Here is a 22,563-nt window from a genome sequence, read left to right as displayed (position 1 = left end):
TATAGTTTAAAGGTGAAGAGGTAAACCTTTGCTCTTTCACCAGTTCACCTATTAATGCAGACACCTCACGTTTAGGGCACAATGTGCCACATGCCTCATAACCCTACACAAACTAAGTAACTCTAACCTTTCTTTAACTCAGACCTAAGCATAATCCTAATGCAAATTAACTATAATTCTAAACATAAAACTAACCTTAAACTTAATTCTTATTCTAATCCTGTCTTTCTACTTGATGCAATCCTAAACCTGAGCCTAACATAATACTAAAGCTAAACCTTACAAACTCCAATGGTAAACTGACAATATCTTGAATCCTTGCTATCAACACAAAAATCATTAACATATGCAAGTGACATTTCATTCAAATGTTACATTTGCATAAAAAAAATTCATCTATAAAGAGATTTAACCAAACTGTCCTGTAGCAAGTAATCTGATCCTGAGTATTTCTCTTCTATAGGGAAGGCTGTGTGCAGTTAAAAATTATAGTGCTAATATGATTTAGAAACTATATGGCTGACTTGTGTAATACTGCAGCATTAATACTTTAGAAAGTATAAACTCTGAAGAGAATATCCAGATACCGAATGCAACATCATACCAGTTAATGAAGGTGCAGAGAAAGTAATCAAATTTTCATTTCTAACACATACTTTATCCTGCTCAGAGATGCAGGGTATGAGAGTCTGTCCTAGAAAAATTTTAGGGGGAATTTTTACTGTTATACCAGTTTGGCTAGGGTTATAAGAAATCCATTATTCTTTATCAATAACAGTCACTGGAGTTATAACATCGAACAGAACTGCCAGAAGAATGGATAGATGCGACCGAGGTTTGCTCTTTTTCCCATATAAATGCATACTACTTACCACATGACAGTGAATCAAAGTGGTTGGTGGGAAGAAAGAACCACAACTTTCTATTATTTTGGTGTCAAAGAAGAGCATTCAACTTTTTAAACTGCAAGCTCTGCTGAGAAGTACAATGTTTCTGTGCACATACACAAGATTTCTTGTTTAAATAGGTTGTGGCAAGTTAAATTCTCAACAATCGGCAATGCCAAGTACAATATACAAAATTGTTATATTTTGGCTATTGCTTTTTGAAAAGCAAAATGAAAGTGTAAAAATGTCTGCAATATCTAAATTAGTGCCTGAAAAAAAAGAGTGTAAAATTATAACATATTCATGTTTTATCTTGCTGGTTTAGTTAATGTGTTAATTCAGAATAGTCTATTGCTGGTTTCTTGCTGTGACTGCATTTGTTTCAATCAGTTGTACTGAATACACAATAGGCACGCTTTATGGTGTTACTAACTTTATTGCTTATTATGCACTAATGGAAACAAAACCTAACCGTAAATGGAGTATTCAAAACTCCTAGGCAACATTACATCATTAAAAGGGAAGCAATCTTTTATGACTTCATTAGGTCTGAACAGCACTACAAAATTCAGACAAAGTATTGCAATGACGTTCTGATATCTGCAGTCTAACAAAATTAATTCTGTAATCCTGCTGTAAGTTAAATAAATGGGCAGTGTCCACATCACGGTATGGTTATGTTACAGTTGTACAAGTTATTTTGAATCCTCCATAAATAGATTATAACTTAGCATGATACAAATGGTCGAATCTGTGTTTCCATATACAATGAATTTCCTGTATGAAGTCTAAGAATTGTCTTTTTTCTGGTCACTTAAGAAAAAAAAGGTACGTGTCCATCAGTGGTTTTTCAGTATCAGTGTTCCCAGAGAATGTAAAGAATAAGTGGGTCCCAAGCCACATCACCAGATCACTGAGATATCATTAATAACTTCATGGTTAGAGGGCATCTGAAGTTAGTCCATAGTTTCCTTCAGCTCTCAAACGTGTGAGGAAATAAAGAAATGAAGTAAGGACCATGCCGTATACCTTGAAACAGAAAGAAAAAGGATGAAAGAAATGTTAGTGTGCGTCACAAAACTGAAAACACACACACACACACACACGCACACATAGTAGCATGAAGTATTTAACTTTTAAAAGACATTTTAAGATTCTTCAGTGATCGAAGAAGTGATTAGAAATCCTTTCCAAATCTAGACCCTTGCCTTAACAGAAACACTAATGAAAATGTAATGATCATGAACCATAATACAAAGGATTATGCGACATTCATATGTTATATGTGGCACTGATGGTGAATCGTATTGTTTCATTTTATTAGATCAATCTCAGTCACTAATAAACTCTACATTCTATAAAGCTATTTAATGCATTAATCAGATGACAAACGGCAATAAAACACACACTTTTAATAAAATAAAAATAACCGGTAAGCGCTTTCATTCATATAGAACTTCTTCAGACCTGGTTGCACCACATACAAACCTCACATTTATATGCTAATTAAATCACATGATTAAATCTATTTACTTACTTAGTATTCATTGACTGTGTTAGTCTCACTAGGCTGGTGGGATCCTTTCATGGAAGACCTAAGATTGTACTTGCACTCACTAGGGAAAATGTGGCCAGAAGACCAGGTAACTTCCCTACTTTTCGATACGTGTCATTGGATCTTTTATATCCATCTGAGCAGCCATAAACTCATACAAATGGGACTTTGGTCATAACATCTCTTTTGAAAGACAGCTTTACCATCTAGGTTTGGGAAGGTGCAGTGGTTTGTATGAGTTAAAAATGTTTTAATCTGAAGATAGTGTAATGGGATGCAATATATGCTTATTTCTGGTTAATATGGGATAAGGCAGAAAATTCTGACTCAGACACTTATGTGATACTTGTGTTCTGTTGCTGTCTATAGTGGTACTGGCCATTCTTAACATGAACTCCTAATTTTTGTTTGTTTACTGCTGTACCAACCAACTACCTTAGGGTGCTTTGTTTTATATGTGCTAAACATTGTGATAGTTTGAATGTCCTCAAAGAAGCTTTCTTCCCTGGGTCCAATCCAAAAGCAGACAGCCAAAGAAAGATTATCTACCTTCTAAAGTATAACAGATAAACAAAAAACATATCAATGGACCAATCAATCAATTCGAAAATAGATTTACTCAGCAACAGGGAATAGGACTAAAATCGGAACATTCTTTGCTATACTGTCACAAAGCCTTTTCACCTGCAGCGTAAAACAACCACTTGATTAATGAACACCAAAGTAGATTTCAACAGATGTATTTCAGTTAGGTGTTAAATTTATTTACAGACAAGTAACATTCTGAAATATTCACACAGAAATGCTTAAAATACACTTGGTATTGTGCAAACAGGTAATAAAGTAACACCTAACTAGAACAAACGGAGTGAATCAAATTAGGAAGCGTAACACAGGTAAAAAAAAGGAATTTTTAAAATACAGAAATGATTGGGGTTATGACAATTATGGTTGAGCATGAGGAAATGCAAGTTAACAAAGATTAATGATTAATATACAACTGCAGATGTAAAGGATTGCAGAAGCAAAGGTACATTAACAGAACAAAAACATAAGCAGCTTTAGTGTATACCTCTCAAACCTATTCACATAATTTAACACCATAACAATGGATACCACCCTGGAGAAGTGTAGCTGTTGAGATGCAGAGGTGAATTGCAGGTGTGCAAATCTAGACCATAAGGAAGAGGCAGGCATCCTACAGCTTCTCTGAATGGGGTTTATAGTTTTCAGAAATAGCACTGTGATAGCACTGTGATCTTGAAATGAATGAAGTCAGCAGGCCACAATATTTTCTAAGTGCAGGACAGAAAAATGAAAAAGACAGCAATTGTGATGTCTGAAATGATGACATGAATAAAGAAGACTGAGGACCCATTTCTTTAAATGAATAAACATGATTTATTTAAAAAGAAGGGAAGCAGGGAAGATTCATTCAGTGCTGTGTTAGAGGAATGAGGTATGGATCCTAAAACAGTTTAAAGTCAGTTGGTGGTGGTGACATTGTACCAGAGACACTTACAAGCTGATAGTATAGAGTGACAGCTTCTGTCAACCTAGAGAATTCACCATGAAAATGAATTAAAGTTATCATATATCTGAGGAGAAAGTAGTAGTTTAAATAGATACATTGTTTTTGCTATTACAAAGGGAGGAGGTGATAGAACTGAATGGCTTGCAGACCCAAGTTAACCAGCAAGGAGGAGTCCTGGAAGAACAGAAAATGGTGCAGTAGGTTGAAAAGAAATGAAAGAAACAGCTGCTACTCTGATGCAAATACCACATCACAAGTATTTGTTTGGATATGGGGAGGGAAGCATTAATCCTAGATGAATATGAACTTCCCCTCAAAGCAAGAAAACAATTGAATTTATATAAAATAAAAGGAAACCAAACCAACATGGCAGAGTAAAATATACATGGCAGAGAGTTTGGACATTAAGTCTGACTATAATCCTTGCGGCTCGGGAATGGTTAAATGTTTTGACTGTTATAATAAGTTATTGAATGTGAAAGATAATCTATTTTTGAGCCTGAATTATTGGACAATTCAAGGAACACTAAAGAGGCATGTGAGAATATGGATCAGTTCTAAGGTGAACTGAAATATCTGGAGAACAAATTGTATGAAATGAATCAAGTGATGGAAGCTTATCTGCGCCATAGGATAATTCTCAGAGGACTTTGCATTTATAAAATACTTACCTATGTTGATGAGTTCCCCGAGCTCTTAAACAATGGGAAGCACTTAACACTGAACAAGGTTTTAACTATTTGAAATTAATTAACTTTTTTAAACCAATGGAGTTGGAACTTTATGAAACTGTTAATGCTTTGTTACATAAGATGAGAACCACATATGTTACACATTTATGTTTATTGAAACTGGATGATTTATGCAACAATATTCATACTTATTAAATCAGGCTACCTCAACAGAAACAGTGGAAAATTGAGCATAAGATCAATGATTTTAAATTGGTCATATATTTGTATGGCCCCAGGGAGCCTCCAATGGTACTGAAAGAACTGATACGACGAATGCTACATATAATTTAATTGAGAGTGCTTCTAATGTAGCTTCCATTAATATATCCGAAGAACATTACCTCCAGTTCTTTAGATCTTGAAGCTCATAAGAAGACTATGGTACTGTTGCCTCTATATCTATGGTGTACCCATCCCCTTTTTCCATGACAAAATTTTCAGTGCTACCCGTAGCTTTAAGAACTCAGGATGCCTCGAGGGGAGCATTCGCAGAGCAGAGGGAGATTAAAATGGAAAGCATCCATGGAACATTAGAACAACAAAGCAAAGATAATGATAAACTGACTTGAGTTTATAACATCTCCTCAGCTAAATGGACTCAAGTAGAATTTTCTTTGTTGAACAAAGGACTTTCTTTTATACCCATAAAAGGATCTGAGTAAATGGATGTCATTTTGGATTTGCATATGTTTGCTAGAAGGGCTAGGTTACAGTCTATGTTCCCACTGAACAATGTGAATGATTCTACTAAGGTATTATGTGCAGCTAGCACTTTTAATCCTGTTCTTTGCTCTACACAGTAAAAGTGTATGAGTCAAACATATATGAGATATGTAATAATCCATGTCCAGGTAGATATTATAATGTAACTAGTGATAACCAATTGCTCTAAAACAACTGAAAGGAAACACCAGGGTACATATATGACTGGCTGATAAAGGTGTTGTGGTCATTGTGATGGACAATTCATTTTATTTAGATGCTATGCATCAACATTTATCTGACTTAGAGACCTATTTATGTATTTCTAAGACCCAGATTGAAAAGAATTATATGTAGTGTACTTAATGAGCTATATGATTTACTTATGAATCAATTAATAACTTATGAACAATATAATTTCTTACTTACCAACAAGCCAACCATATACATGAGTTTCCTGAAATTCACAAGAGCTTAGAGAGATTTCCCATGCATCCCATTGTTTCTGGTAATGGCTGGATAACTCAATATTTATCAGCATTTATGGAAGATAAACTTTAACCAGTCTTAGCTAAATCTCCATCAGTCCTGAGGGATACTGAACATTTTCTGAATTCTTTATTTATTGTGTTAGTCAATGCACTGATATCTCAGATTGTATATTAGTGACAATGGATGTACAAACGTTGTTCACTATTATCCCCAATATGGAGGGAGTAGGTTTAGTTTCTTTCACATCATAGCAATTATCCCCATAATACTAGCTCAGTAATATGTATGTTTCTAGATTTAATATTAGAAAATAATTTTTTGTTTTTGAAAAAGAATATCATGTTCAACAAAGAGGAGTTACAATGGCTACGATTTGTGCCAACAGTTATGCCACCTTAGTGTTGGAGCAATGGGAGCAGAATTATGTTCTTAAGTCACATATGTATACATCTTCCATCAAGTATTATGGTAGGTTTGTGGATGACTTTTTTTTTTTCACTTTGGAATGGTTGGTGTCAGACTTGCATGGACTTGTATAATATTTGGAAATAGCACCACTTTTTTAAGATTTACTGTTAACTTTTCTTTTGATAGCATTGAGTTTCTTGATGCATGTCTTCCTAAATCTAAAGATGACCATCTTAATACTACTTTACTCAGAAAACCATGTTGGAAGAATGGTCTTTTATATTGTAGCATTATGCACCCTAATCATATATATTCTAGCATTGTTCTGGAACAATCCAAGAGGCTATCTAGACTTTATACAAATGATGCACAATTGAATACTTCTTTGAGAAGGTTGCATCAAAATGTTATTGATAGAGGCTATTCTACAGCTGAACTTAATGGGTTACCTAGTGATGCTGGTTTATTACGGGAACAAGGAGCCCATCCCTATTTTTCCTCTGTTAGAGGAACATATAGAAATACCAAACACTGATGACAAGATCAACTAAGATAGTTTTTATCTGTTGCAATAATATTAGCTTGATTTGTGATGTAGTAAGAAATAATTGGCCCATCTTAATGACTGATGATAGCCTTTGGAGTGTAAGGGCAATAATCCTAATTTAATTTTCAAAAACAATCATTCTCTAAAATGTCAGCTTTGTTATAGATGCAAAAGCATTATAGGAACTTTTAGAAGTGTTTATGATATGTTGGGTACATATCCATGTCTTCCCTGTAAAGCTTGTAGTTTTATTTCTAAAATCAAATCTTTTATCCATCCTGTTACAAGCAAAAAAATTATTCCAAGGTTTTATGCATATTATTGTAGCAGTAATTTAGTACATCTTGCAATCTGTCAGAAATGCAGTGGATTCTATGTGAGCAAGACAACTTGTCATTTTAAAGAAAGCATTTTACAACATGTTAGCGACATTTGTACAGGTAATACCTGTAATGCCCTAATACAACATATTGCCAATAATACTCATTAATTTTTTTTATTTTTAGTATTGCAATTAGTTTGTAATGATAAACATGTAGGTGACTTAGCCAATAGGTTAGAAATGGCTAAACTTAAATGGATAGTAGCCTTGAGAGCTCATAGAACACAGGGTTTAAATGTTAATATACCTTTAAAACCAGCTCTAAAGGCTCATAGATTGTGTAACTAATTGCATGAAGTATTTTACTATTCAGATGAAATGTTTGATTACAAATTGTTGTTAGTATATATATATATATATATATATATATATATATATATATATATATATATATATATATATTTGTGTGGTTATAACTGATTTTATGGTCTGATGAAGCAGGTGTTCTCCACAAAAGCATTTACACTCTGCCGTGTTGGTTTGGTTTCCTTTTATTTTATTTGTTCTTCAGAGTTTGGAGTTAAACAACCTTTATCCTAGAGGTCTTACTTGTTCATTTGTAAGCAATAAAGTATGATAAATGGAAGAATGCATTGCAAGTATTTTATCATTTCTTCGAGACCTTAGTTTTATCTACAATTCAAATCGAGAGTGAAAACCTTAAATGTGATCTTGTGGTTGCTGTAACCAGCAAATTTAAAATTAGAGGGACAGTGTTTGGTATGACACTTCTCATTGTAACTTAATATGGAAACCTGGATAATGGCCAAGTGGACTGGGTTATGCTGACAATAAAGGAAAGTAAGGCTGCAACCAGAAAGCTTAAAATTAGAGGAGCAGTGTTAGGTGTGGCCTTTCCCATTGTTTCTCAGTAAAGAAGCCTGGCCAGCTTCCAGGTGGTCTGAAGCATACCTTTCAAAATCTCTGCTCAAGAATTCTGGACAAAGCCAAAAAATAATTATGTGAAAAAACCCAAAAGGGACAACTTTTACATTTTATTCTAACTCTCTTAGAAAGTTAATAAAACAACAAGTTCTGCATCAGCATGCATTTTCTGAGTAATAAGTACTATAAAACTCAAATATTGGCATTACTGACCATCTGTAATCCTTAGTGATTTACCAGAAAATCAAAAAAAAAAAAAATATGAGGGGCTGGGTTAAAATACAAAACAAAATTAGGGACATTCTGCAAAATTAGAGGCTGTTGAGGGATATTGGTTTGGTTCTGTTTGCAAGAAAGATATGCAAGGACAAACCCGAAGAATAGGGCAGAATACGATAATTTCCCACAGTACAAACTGTCCACTTATTGTAAATGTGATCTTGAAATGAATCGCATTCTGGGTGTTGGAAGGATGCAAGATAAAACTAATGCAGCAAATTCTAAAACTTTTTTTTTTTTTTGCAGAAAACTTCATCCAGAAACTGTTAGAGTGGGGGACAGTGAGACTGCTGTACCTCAGAATAAGATAACTTTTCTGAAACAGAGGAAGTCCTCATTTACCTTCCATCTACAGCACACATTGATTGCAGTTTAGAAAGTTGATCACTAAGGTGCTGCATTTTTGCCTGGCACCCTACTTATGTATGTATAATAATATAGCATGCTCAGTAGTAATGTTTTTTTTTTTTTTAGTTAAAATATATATGTATGTATGTATGTTTTCATTAGATTATTCCTTATGCTATGTGACATACTGCCAGAAATACTGAAGTCAACAGAGCAAGTGTTACATTGTTCAGTATTTAAACTTTCTTCCTTACAATGTCAAGGTCCACATTTCAATCCTGACCAATGGTCACGTTTTATGTGGATTTTGCATTTTCACCTCATGTCTGCTTAGTTTTCTTTCACAGGTAGGCCCTACTCTAGTTTCTTTCTCTCCTTTTAAAAACATGCTGTCTGGTACTTTAAATTTTCCATATATGTTGCATTTACTCTTGCTCTATTGTCTGGACAGCTTCATGTTTGAAAATGTCCCAGACAGACTAGTTCATTTAAATGTCCAGCAGATTAATAAATGTAAAAATATTACATAAAGAAAATCCATAATATGGGCAACTGCCTATAATGTTCAGGGGTGTAAGATGATGAGCAGAATATATTTGCCAAAGTATCAAATGTTTAATACAGTCGTAGTTTTTCCTCTCTAGCGTTCTGCTATAATCAAAGACAATCTTGCTGTGCCTTTTGTTTTAGACATTAGCTTATCTTCATAAAAGCTTGATGTATTTTACTTGTATATTATTTTTCTACTGAGTTAAGATGGTTTGTGGATGACGTGTATCATCTTATGCTGACTGTTTATTGTGCCACCATGGTGGCTTATTCTTTATAGTGCTAGTATATTTATAGCTCATTTTTATATATACTTCAATATCATCAATAGTTTTATAAATATCTTGTTGTGTGACATATACTGGACATGAAAAATGTACCTTAGTCTGTGTTACCAAGGACTATATTTGTGCAGCTACTTTTAACATAGTTTATAAAGGAGGATACAGTTCCAAGTTTTTGGCACCATTTCTAATGTTGCTGTGATGGCATAACGGCCAATATTTTGTAGCAAGGCAAAGACTGTGGAGTAATATCTGGTAAGCTCTTATCCCACTTTGAACTGTGAACAATACAGGTACAACTACGATTTTTGGAATTGTACATCAACTTTCACAATGCCACTCAATTACCCAAAGTTCCTTACATAGAAAATATATGTTCCCTAACAGTTTACATTTTCAGTATTGCAATATATATACATATATATATATATATATATATATATATATATATCTACACACACACATGTATGTATGTATACATACTGAAATGACAGGCTTAAACAAAGATGTTTAGTTAGCCAGACACTGTGAAAACGGGTACTTAAAATATAGGATTTTTACATTTAAATTCTAGCACATCTTACAGATACTATAATACAAGTAATTATTTTAAAGTACTTGCTGTCATGCAACTTGGTCTAAGCTGCTTCTTCTTTCAGCTTTTCCCAGTTAGGGGTCGCCACAGCGGATCACCTGTCCGCTCATGATTGGCAGTGGACTTTTACAGTATCGAGTTGCCAGCCCAGCGCCTAACCTTCCACAGAAGACACACACACACACACACACACACACACACACACACACACACACACACACACACACACACACACACACACTCACAGCTAGGGCTAATTTAGTGTCCAGTCCACCTACAGCATGTCTTTGGGATGTGGGAAGAAACCAGAGCACCTGGAGGAAACTCACGCAACCACAGGGAGGACATGTGGACTACGCACAGAAGGCATCCCAGTCAAGGATCAAACCGGAGAAACACTTGCTGTGAGGTGGCAACGCTAACTGGTGCACCATCGTGGCTTCCCACCTCTTCTGAATCATTACCTTGTCATAATGTAAGGGTATATGTATCTAAGTGAAGCTATGAACTATACTATGTAGGACCACCCAGAAGGAAGAAGTCATGGCAGAGTGTTTAGATATGGACAATTAAAGAATTTAAACGCAATCCAATTCAGTACTACTGCCAATAAAATCCTATTGACCAAAGCAACCAGAGACATATAAAACTGAGAATGGATGATGGAACCCTCAGGTTTGAAGGTGTTTAGCAGATAACAAATAATAGTAGTAATACAGTTTATGACACAAATGAATTAAAGCCAAAAGGATGCCCATTAAATGAGATGCTAAGTGAAAGATGAACAACTGATACTGCAAAAAACTGTACATGACTGGAACTTTGGAGGCAAGAACTGCAAACTAAGGAAAACGTGGTGTAGTTGAGATAGGGTGACAAGAACAAACTGTTCTTGGGAATTACTATGCTAACATGGACTGGAGATTATAAGAGGTTTAAGGTATATCAGATCTTCTAATGTGGATAAAAATCTTGCAAAAACAATGGAGTAGCCAGTCCTCATCGCTAATAAAATGGTTTTCAGAAAAAGTATACTTACAGCCCAAAAAATAAATGCATACATACATAAACAAATGAAGCTAACAGAATGATCTTTAAGGATGTAGTAATATTTCAGTTACCTGGCTTCTGAATGCCCATGACTTTTCAGTTTTTAAGGCTTTACTGGTACATTCAGTTCAATAAATCCAATCTCTACTAGCTGCAGACATGCCAAGTTTTGCCCTTTTCTTGAGCAAGTCAGCAAAGCATGACTGGTTTGTTGGGATACACTTGGGAAACAGAGCTTAAGACCAAGCCTGACGTTTACTAGATGTTCTTTGGAATACTTTTCAGGGACTTAATATTTATGGACAGACAAGCAGTGGGGTTTGGCTTTTTTGGCCCGAATGCACAAATAAAGACTTAGAAAGTAAAAAAAGTCAGAAGCCACATAGCTGAAGCACTATTATGTCCTTAAGAGGTAATTTTCATATATCTCATGGGCCTCTACTATAAGAGTTTTAAGGTATTACACAGTGAAAATTCTAGCTTAGCTGGGTCTTTCTTGGAATATAGAATATTCCGTATCTATCTTACATATGAAATTAGTTATGCATTTAAGGGGGGTTGGGTGCAGAGGAAGTCATGACAGAATTAAGAATAAGAGGTACTTAGAAGCATGAACCCAAAGTGAGGTTGACAACTTCAGCATTCTATTACAGTGTGTTTATCTTAGTATTTTAACTTAAGGAAACTAACACCGTCTGTTGCTAAAAGAACATTTTAGCAAAGAAACGGTGTAATATATAAAATAATAAAGCTATAATATTTGTTATAATTTTGTTCGGCATGAACAGACTTACTGAATAACAATAATGCAAAAGTAACTATAGCATGTGGATAGATACATTTTTATAAGTGAGTACTTAAGACACAAATAGTTATAAATTCTGATAGAAACTATTTACAGGAGCCATATTCCCAACTTTGGAAGGGTTCAGAATATTGGTCAGCTCATGCACATGCAGACATTATTCACAAACATCTGCATGAAATGCTTTGCTTGCATTACATGCATACATCAGAAAGCAAACATGCTACAATGACAAATAAGGAAGAACTTTTAACTGAACACAGAAGATGAACAATGTTTTTAATATTAAACCATGCTGAAGAGAAACAGAGGTTAATATACCTATAATGCAGTGCTGTGGGGCCAATGTCTTGGTAAACAATGGAAGTGCAGAGACAATTTTTCTGACATAAATTAATACACTTTTGCTTTTCATCTAAAATGTGTGAAATAAGTGTTATTGAAACTGATGACTAAACTAGACTTATTTAACCAAAGAATATTGCTAGTGACCTGTAATGTGTGCATAACGTAAAGACAAGATAATTGATTTATTTACAACTGAGAAATACAGATCTATTTCTATTTCTATTTCATTAGTGACGTACAGCATCCCACAGTGCGCAATAACTTTAGTGCTGTATCTTTTGATATTGCAGTAAGGAGAATCATTAGTGAAAAGTGAATATGGTCATGCCATCAAGAAAGATGGCTTTCTTAGTTAGGGTTGCCACCTTTTCAAATGGCCAAAGTGGGACATTTTCGGTACAAACATCTGATTTTATAGGCCGACATATACCCACGGTCAGTACAAAGGATAGAACTTAATTTTTTTGCCTAAATAAAAGCTTATTCTTGTAGCATTTTAGTTGCTTATTCTGTTTGTTATAACATTTAGGTATTTTAGATACAGAATAACTGTTTTATGCAACTATTACATAAAATATAGGAAATAATTTTGTCCTACAATCTCAGGACATTTGCCATTTTTTAAATTTTTTGTCAGGACACAACTGCCCAAAGAGGGACTGTCCCTCACAAAGTGGGACAGGTGGTAACCCTATTCTTAGTCTAATGTCAGAAGGCAGAATCAAAGCTGTTAATTAAAATTTGTGATAAAGTAAAGCATAATGTAATGACTACAAAGGGCAAATTAAGCATTATAAATTAAGTAACTAAGTAAATTGATACCAGAAGCACCTTGAGTAGGGCTATAGGCTAATAATTAAAGTATGTGAAATAGCGGTGTTTGATTACTAACGCTGGTGATGGAGGTTTTAAGCAGAAGAGGGTAGAAATAAGTGGCAAATGTCAACCTGTTCATTATGGAAGGAATGTGTTTACCTATGATCAAGGCATTCGCTAGTGGAGGTGAGGGATAATTCTACAATCACACAGCAACAGAGGAGCTGCAGATAAAACCATGTAGATCAATATGCATGACATCATATCCACTCTATCCAGCTAAGATCATCTCCCTTGTCACACAAAAACACATGTCCTGGCTGCATATGAGGTCCTCATCCTAAATTTTGCTCTTCGGAGGTGGGGTGGAAAATCATGCTTTCAAAGAAGAGTGAAGACCCATCTTTCAAGACGGATATATAGCAGGATTCCACAACTCTCATGAAGAGGTCTGCAGATGATGAAAAGGACAGCGGTCAATGGACTAAGAGCACGTTAGCATCAACTTACCGTGGGTCCAAATGGAGAGGTGATAAAATCAGCAAGAAATGGAGAGTAGTATTTGCAGAAACTGAATTCACCAGGACAACACTGGTATATAAACGATATTTTATATAGCAGACAGAAGTAAGTTAAAAAATAAAAAGACAGCTGGGTACAAAAGTCCCGGATAGAAAAGTGGCCAATCCTAGTATGCGCACTGGTGCTGGGACTGGCAAAGATGACAGTGTAGAATCCTCAATACATGGAAACATTTCTACAATAGGGGTAGGCCAGGCTCAGAGACAGGATGGTCTCTCTGTTGTAGAATGAAGTAGTAGTCCAAAAAAACACAAAAACTGACAGGCCTAAAAAAGCTATAAAAATGATAGGATGGACTACTGAGGATGACAAAGAAATTATGTATTGCTACTATTATGGAAGGTAAGAATTTCCAGCTAGAAGATATTCGAAAAGATTGAGAGAGAAATTAGAAAGAAAAATACCTGCACAAGTAAAAATGTCAAAAGCTTCAAATGCTAATTTGTGTTCATTAATGCAACAGATGCATGAAAAACATTATATAGACCAATAAATCTTGAGCCACTTGGGAAAAGAAGCAACTGATTAAGTGCAAAAATAGAAAAGAACAAAACCTAAATATTTTTGAAAAGTATAAAAAAGAAATATAGACATGGGAAGGAAAGAAAACTCTGGCATAGTGCAATTTTTATGCAAAGAAAAATCCAATCTAATAAATACAAAAAAAAAAACAAACAAACAGCTCTAAACATATTTGAAGATAAATGTAGACAAAGGTGCCCAGATATGGAAAATTTCACAATACAAAAATAAGATCCAAAAATGGGAATGCAGAACAGAAGATTAGAAAAGTAGAACTTAAATACAAGATAAAGTTATGGAATAGCTGCAAAGTGAAGGATTTAGTATAGAAAGTCTAACACAGGTTATGCCACTGCATGACAGAATAATGAGTCCCAAAGTAAGGAGAAGTGGAGAAACAGGTGGAGCCGGAGACATATGAAGAAGAAATATGGACATGAGAAAGAAAGAGAGATTTGATGTGATGCAGTATTTATGCAAACAAGAAAGCAGAAGTAATAAATACAAAAAAGCAACTCCAAAGTTATTTGAAGGGAAATAACTGGCAAAGGCATCCAGATAAGGAAAATTTCACAATACAACAAATAAGAAAAGAAAGGGGAAAAGTAGAAAAGAAGCTTAGTAATGGATAAGTTGAATAAACAAAGTGAAGTGAATGATTTAGTGTAGACAATTCATCTCTGGTTATGTCACAGCATGATGGAAGAATGAGTCCCCAAATTAAGGAGAAACAGGTACAGTGGGAAGCATCTGATCACTTGCCACATGAAAATATTCCAGAGCCTTCAGCAGAAGACCAATACAAAAGTTCAGTTGGAGTTGCACAGCAAGGGAAGGAGCAGGAAACAGTGGCAACTCTGATGCAGTCAATATTGTGGAGTGATAGACTAGTGAGTTCCCATATGAAAAAAACAACAGATGATGCAGGATGCAGCTGAAGGTAATATGTCACAGAAAGATATTCTGGAACTTTCTGTAGAATGCCCACAGGAAACAGATAACAAAGAATGTGCTCTCCGTTTAGAAACAAAAATGATCTAAGGGAAGAGTTCTTTGATTTAATAGAGATGGACAAACATATTTAGATCAATGAAAGAAATAGATTGCAGACAATCAGTTAAGACCCAAAATGTTAGAAGTATGATAAACCAAATGAACACAGTAATCAAGACTTTTAACAGAAATTCATGTGATATAACAGAAGCAAATAGGATGCATTTCTATGTAGCTAAATGAATAAAAGATAAAGGCTCACCACAAAAATACAGGGCAATAAGAGAAAGGAAGGAACGAAATCAACTGCCATCATGGAAGTATCAAACAGAGAAAACAATAACGGAATTAAGATGAGAAGTGTCACTGTTAGAAAAGGAGAAGTGTCACTGTTAGAAAAGTATAGAAGAGAGAACAGATCAACAAAAGTACTTTTAAAGACAGACTAATAAAAGCAATGTGCATTGTTAGTACAGGCCAGGATGTATTGCACACTATTGCAAATAATAAACTAAAGAGCACAGACAGAACAATTTAAAAAATATGAAGATAAATACAACAGAAAAGTACAAAATAAGCAATTCATTGATGACCCAACAAAGTTTTATAGAGAATTGGGAAACAAAGCAAAAGGAATAGAAACACCAAAAAAGAAGAAATAAACACAGTTTAGAGAAATATCTATGAAGACTATATGGAACATAACAAAGATGCCGAATGGATAGAAAAGTAAAAGAAACAGTAAGAAGTTCAAATGTACAGCATATGAAATGAGATAAAGTAAAGACCAGAGGAATTGAAAGAAAGTCAAGAAAAGCTCCCAAATGAAAAATCTTGGGCACAGATGCAGTACCTAACTTCTGGCTAAAAGTATTAATGTCTTTACACAAAGTTTTAGCCCCTGAGCAAAAGCTACTTATATGCATACCCCAAACAGATACCAATCTGGTTGGCAACAGGAAAATGATACGTCTCTTTAAGAATGAACTGCAAGCTATCCTTAAAACTAAAGACCAAAAAGTTGCCTTCTGACAATATATAAACTATATACTGATGTCAACAGAGTTTATAGTCATTTAGAAAAAAAACAGTCATGGTGATAGAACAAAAAGGGTAACAAAATGTCACATGGAACATAGGATAGTTTGTTTGTGTCTTTCGGATTTTCCTGGTTAGGGGTCGCCACAGCGGAACTCCGGTCCGCTAATGATTGGTAGTTGATTTTTACGTGCCGAGTTACCAGCCCTGATGTACAACCTTCAACGAAGGTACTGTTGTTATTAAATAAAGACATGATTCAGAACTGTAAAAAGGGAAAGAATTTAAGGATGGCATGGCCAGATTACAAAAAAGCATTTGAAAACACTCCACATTCATGGATAAAGGAGTGCTTTATCGATATATTAGATACACCCTACATTGACCCGTTACATTACAGTGATCATGAAATGGTGCCAAACCACTTTGCAGCTAAGCCATGCTAGCATAATTTATTAAGCAAAGATAAAAATTCAAAGGGGGATATTCCAGGGTGATTCTTTGTCACTACTGCTCTTCTGTCTTGTCCTTAACCCATTAAGCTGTCTACTGAACAGATCAGATTACGGTTACAATTTAGTTTCCAGAAAACTAGAAAGTATAAAGACTTCTCATCTTCTTTTAGTGGATGATTTAAAACTTTATAGTTCATCAGATGAGGAGCTCAATTGGAAGTGATCAAAACTTTCTCAGATGATATGGGAATGTCATTTGGTCTTGATAATTATGCAAAAGCAACATTTAAAGCAGGAAAACTGCAGCACCAAAAAGAAACCATCAGCCTGGGGTAGGAATGGGATATAAAAGAACTTGAGCAGGGAGGAGTGTACAAGTATTTGGGAATTGATGAAGGATCGACAATAAAATATCAACAAATGCGAATAAAACTCACTAAGGAATATTTTAGAAGACTAAAATTAATATTGAAAACAGCTCTGATATCTAAGAACAAAGTCCAAGCCATAAACTGATTTGCTCTTCCTGTTCTAATTTATAGTTTTTTAGGTAATCGACTCTCCCAAAAATGTTATCAACAAGAAAAATGTTTCATGCTCATCAAATGATATATAAATGTTAGTGTATACCAAGATTATATATTCCTCATTCTGAAGGAGATATGGGCCCCCCAAAACTGATTGTATATATAGATGTGCAATTGTAGGACTGCATATATATCTGCTGACCTCACCAAATCCAAACATACTGAAAGTTTTAAAACCCGAAGAGAACAAGTCTAAGATGACTTTCCTGCTTAGTCTGGTAAGAGGATATCAGTGTCAATCAGGAAGCAACTGGATATGCCAGAAAAAAAAGAAAGAATAGAAGGAGAAGAATGAGATGAGAAGGCAAGAAATGTGGAAAAGGCATAAATATAGTGGCAAGTACAGAAAACTCCTAGAACAACCTCACGTCAATCAGGATATGACACAGGAATAGTTAAGAAGAGGTGAATTTAAACCAAAAGCTGAAAGAATAATATTGGCAGCTCAGGACAGTAGACTTCATACACATTGGTTTACAAAGTCCAGTGAACATGTGAAGAAACAGACAAATATAGGTTCTGTAAAACAAAACTGGAAACAGTCGCACATCTTTTTGCTGAGTGTGATATAATAATGGCAGAAGGCCTGTACACTGGAAGGCATATTAATGCGGCAAGATTGTTGCATTGGGGATTGTGGAAACATTATAATATTGAAGTAACTAAGAAGCTTTGTGGCTGTATAAGCCACAAAGCATTAAACAGAATTATGAAGTCAATATCCCACGAGATCCCCATTACCAACAGATGCCAAAAAACAGATATAGCAGCCTATGAAAAGAAACAAAAGTATCACTGATAACTGAAATTGTTATACCCAGTGATTTCAGTATCTTCTGTAGAGAGAGACTGAAAGTTATAAAATACCAGGATTTGCCAAAATGAAGGCAAGGTGGAGAAGGATACCCAGGCAGGTCCAATTGTAGCATGAGCAATGATTCTCACATTAAAGAATTTACAGCTGGATTTAGATATGCTACCAATACATGTATGATTTGCAGGAGGAGTGAATTCTAAGCAGGTTGCAGGGACTGCGAAGAGCAATTCTGGCTATCATCAAAGATTGAAAATGTACTAATTTTACAAACTTTAATCATACTTTGACTTAGGAAAGGGTCCATTCCCATCAAGGTAGTAGAAACCCAAAAGACTTGGAGAAATTAAAGTGTGATTACACCATTACACTTGTTATTCATTAGGCCATTTAAGTATGGGGAGACCTCAAGATTGGATGCATTCACTTGTTAAATGAAAGAGAAATTGGATAAACCCAGAATCATACAGACACCTAAGTTTCTTATTGTTGAAAAATAATGGAGAAGGTTACTTTGGATAAATTACTGTCAGAACTGGAAAGGTTGAGACTTGAAACCATATATCATATGGCCTCATTATCCTGACGAGCCTGGTTTGCAAGGCCATGGAACATATCATCATGGAACTCATAAAAAAAAGACATTGGTAATCTCCAAACTCTGGACCCTACCCAGTTCAGGTTTGTAAAAGGCAGATCATGTCTCCTAAACCTGACTGACTTCTTTGAAGCAGTCACCAAAGCCATAGATGAGGGTACGGTGGTTCACACAGCTTATCTAGATCTCGCCAAGGCTTTCAACACCATCCCCCACTCTGGAATTATAGATAAGCTCACTAAACTAGGTATACATCCCTATGTCACAAGATGGGTTGCCAACTGGCTCATGGACAGATCCCACACTGTGAAAGCAGTAGACTCCAAATCCGACTTCAGACCAGTGCCAAGTGGAGTACCACAGGGTTCAGTCCTGGGTCCTCTCCTGTTTGGTATCTACTTCTCTGAAGTACAGGCTAACACAGAAGGTCTTTGGCTAACAAAGTCTGCAGATGACTGCAAACTAGGAGCCATAATTGAAACTCCTAACGATGTGGACATACTACAGAAGGGCCTCACTGAGACAGATGCCTGGTGTCAAAGCCATGGCCTGAAGCTCAATGCCAAAAAGTGTATTGTTATCCCCTTTGGTAAAAACTCTGTACCCATGAACTACCACATAAGTGGTAGTCTACTTAATGCTGAAAGTGTGATAAGAGACCTTGAGACACAGGTGGGACACAGGTGGACAGTAATCTCTCCTTTGATAATCACATCGCCACAGTGTTCAGGAAATCCTTCTATGTGGCTCACCTCATCACAAAAGGTTTCTCATCCAGAAAAGAAGAGGTCATTGTTCCCCTCTACTCATCACTCATTAGACCCATTATGGAGTACAACGCCCCTTTTGGTATGTACCTCACAAGACATCTACAACAACTGGAAAGGCCACAGAAATACCTCACAAAGAGGATTACTGGCCTCAAACAGATGCCCTACGCAGACCGTCTCAAAAAACTCCAGCTTTACTCTGTCGCATATCACCTACTCAGAGGCAATCTCTGCCTAACATACAAAGCTATGTCAAACCCTGAGCTGTTGGACATGCTCCACTTAAAGAAATCCCAATCCCTCCAAGCTACACGCTCTAGGGACCTAAACCTTGTCACCACAATAAACAGAACATGCTGGAGGGATATACTCCTGTCCCAGACACTTCCCATACTCTGGAGCAGACTACCTATCTATGTCAAACAGAGCTCCTCATTAGCACTCTTCAAGAAGAATATTGATGATTGGATGGGAAATAGGAAATTCACCCCAGGGATCACTTCTGTGGCTCTGCTCAACAGGGGCACAGGAAAATAATTTTCTTGGGTGGCAAAAGCCAAGGTACCTTTTTGGCTAGGCTTATATAGGTCCTAGGGTTAAATAGCCTAGTACCTACCTATGAACCTATGAATCAGTATGCATATGCTGAAAATACATGTATAACCACTTGTAACTTGATGTTATTTAACAGCTAGACATGAAAAATTGGTTGTGATGTAGTTTTTATAGATTTAACTTCAGTATTCAAAAGGATAATATACAAAATGCTGATCAATAAATTAGACCAGCTAGGTATTGATGGAATCTTGATAAGATGGGTAACTGCATGGTTTACAAGTAGGACATGGCAAGTATGCAGCAATTGGACAGGTAAAATTCTAGATTACATTCAAGGTGTCACAAGCAACTCTATCCAACACTCACACTTGTTTAGGTTACATCTTTCAAGCTTATGTTTTTCATCTGTGGTGTTCTACAGTCTGTATGCAGATGACTTGCAAATGAATAAAATGAGTACATTTTGACATAGAAAAAGAATATGCTGATAAATACATCAAAAACTAAACATACACAATTTGGGACACACAGATTGAAGTGTGAATATTTAATACAGCACACAGTGATTGAAACTGTAAACTCACTTAAGGACCTGGGTATATGGGTAGATCCAGCTCTGAGTTTTTATAATCATATCAACCAATTGATTAATGACAGTTATAGAACTATAGGCTGGATAACAAGAATTATAAAGTCATTGTTTCTAAGTCACATTAGATTCATAGTTTCATAGGTAAGTACTAGGCTAGCTGCATTGATGGGCTATTTAGAGCCAAGCCAGTTTTCTTTTCAAAGGTAAGAATTAAACCTTGCACCTTGTGACTGTGATGTAAATACCTTAACCATTATAAGAACCCCTCAATCCCAAACTATCATATGGAAACTTTTTAAGAAAGCAACATGAGTAATTTGGAAAGAGTACATCAGAACTACACCAAGGGCATCCATGGATGCGAAAATTTATCTTATCATGAAAGACTAAAATATTTAACTGTATACAGTGTCTCATATAGAAATTTAGGAGGATACCTTATTCAGGTATATAGGGCATTTAGATACAACATCAGGGAATGTTTGGGGTTATCAAAAAGTATCATCAGGGAGAATCATCAGGCAACCTATGTAGAAGGCTATAGAAATGAGAAGTAAGTAATTCGTTCTCTGAGAGAGTAGATGATGTATGGAATAGACTAAGAAATGACATTAAAGTAAACACTAGTTTAGATATCTTAAGAACAACGTGGACCCTTATAATGGAAATTACTTTTGCTATATTGACAAGCTAAAAAGACATTATTGCCTGTGTCTGAAATATTTGTATGTATGTCTGCACATAATGGTAGGAATGGAGGACCCAGTTAAAGTAATTTCTAATTCTCTTGACTCTTAAATGTAGTCTGTAACAAAACATTTCTTAGTAATTTATATTAAAGTAAGTTTTTCTGGTTCTTGATAAGACTAAGGAAAAAATACAACAATCAGATAGGTCTGTTTAATAAAGATGGCTCACACTTGCAGATTTAATCACAAATAATTTAGCAGTACTGTTAGCCAGATGTGTTCTACACATGGAAATCATCAGGCCAAGTGGAAAAAAATACAAACAGATCATTAGAGTTTCTGGCATTATAATTCAAATAAAGGATACATGACATTTAAATAACCTAATAACAAAACACATTCAAACCAGGATTAGAAATAAAAAGTACATTTTGTTTCTGCCTTTCTTTATTTACTTCAGTTTGATAACTGAGTACGTGAACTGGCCTAACAACCCTTTTTCAGTCACAGCCCAGATACAAAATGCTGCAGAGAAGCATAACAATGAATTAACAGTCCCGGGTTTCAGACGTAAAGAAATTACAGTGTAATACAGGCGTTAGGACAAAGGTAATTACTATAGTACACAAGCTTTAAAAAAGCAGAAATAATAAGTTAATAACAGTTGTATAAGGAACACAGTAAACAAGTTAATACAGAAATAAAATACATTTTGATAGTTGTAACTGAGTGGACTAGACAGTATAACAAAAGCAGATACACTTATATTCTGTATGAATGAATTTACTAAGATTTTGCTTAACTGATTGCAAGGTGTCTGTATTTTCCTGCTGGTAGGTGTTTCTATATACCTGGTCCTTTTCCAGAAAAATCTTTGTATCCAGTGGCTAGTTTGAATGTAGGTCTGACTAGACTGAAGGTACATTCTTGGCTGTTTTTAAGACAGTACTTTGCTTCCCTAATTTCTAGAATTTTTTTCAAGAGGATGGCAAAAGCCATGTGCGAGAATTTTGATTATTGTATTAAACAAAAAAAAAATGACTTTGTTTGGAATGGGACATCAATGAGCTTTTTCTAATAAGCTGCAATGGAGATTATTTCAATTTGTTAGAAGGGCAAATCTAAATATCTTATTTTCAGCTACTTGAAGTTTTTGAGGATCACT

The 22,563-nt window shown here is 35.3% G+C and overlaps 1 protein-coding gene across 1 annotated transcript in view; it reads right to left on the bottom strand.

Annotated features, from left to right (window-relative positions):
• Window positions 1-1,303: 1,303 nt before the first annotated feature.
• Window positions 1,304-22,563, bottom strand: part of TSPAN32 (tetraspanin 32) — a 1,820,558-nt gene continuing 1,799,298 nt past the window's right edge. Inside the window, exon 8 of the mRNA XM_044082752.1 lies at window positions 1,304-1,916. Coding sequence (XP_043938687.1) covers window positions 1,827-1,916 — 90 coding nt within the window. The 3' untranslated portion in view covers window positions 1,304-1,826. The remainder of the gene's footprint in view (window positions 1,917-22,563) is intronic.

The sequence above is a fragment of the Protopterus annectens genome, chromosome 9.part0, assembly GCF_019279795.1.
Source record: "Protopterus annectens isolate FY-2018-M chromosome 9.part0, PAN1.0, whole genome shotgun sequence".
Lineage (NCBI taxonomy): Eukaryota > Metazoa > Chordata > Ceratodontiformes > Protopteridae > Protopterus > Protopterus annectens.
The sequence above is the reverse complement of the archived record's forward strand: the minus strand, read 5'-3'. Positions and strand labels throughout refer to the sequence as shown.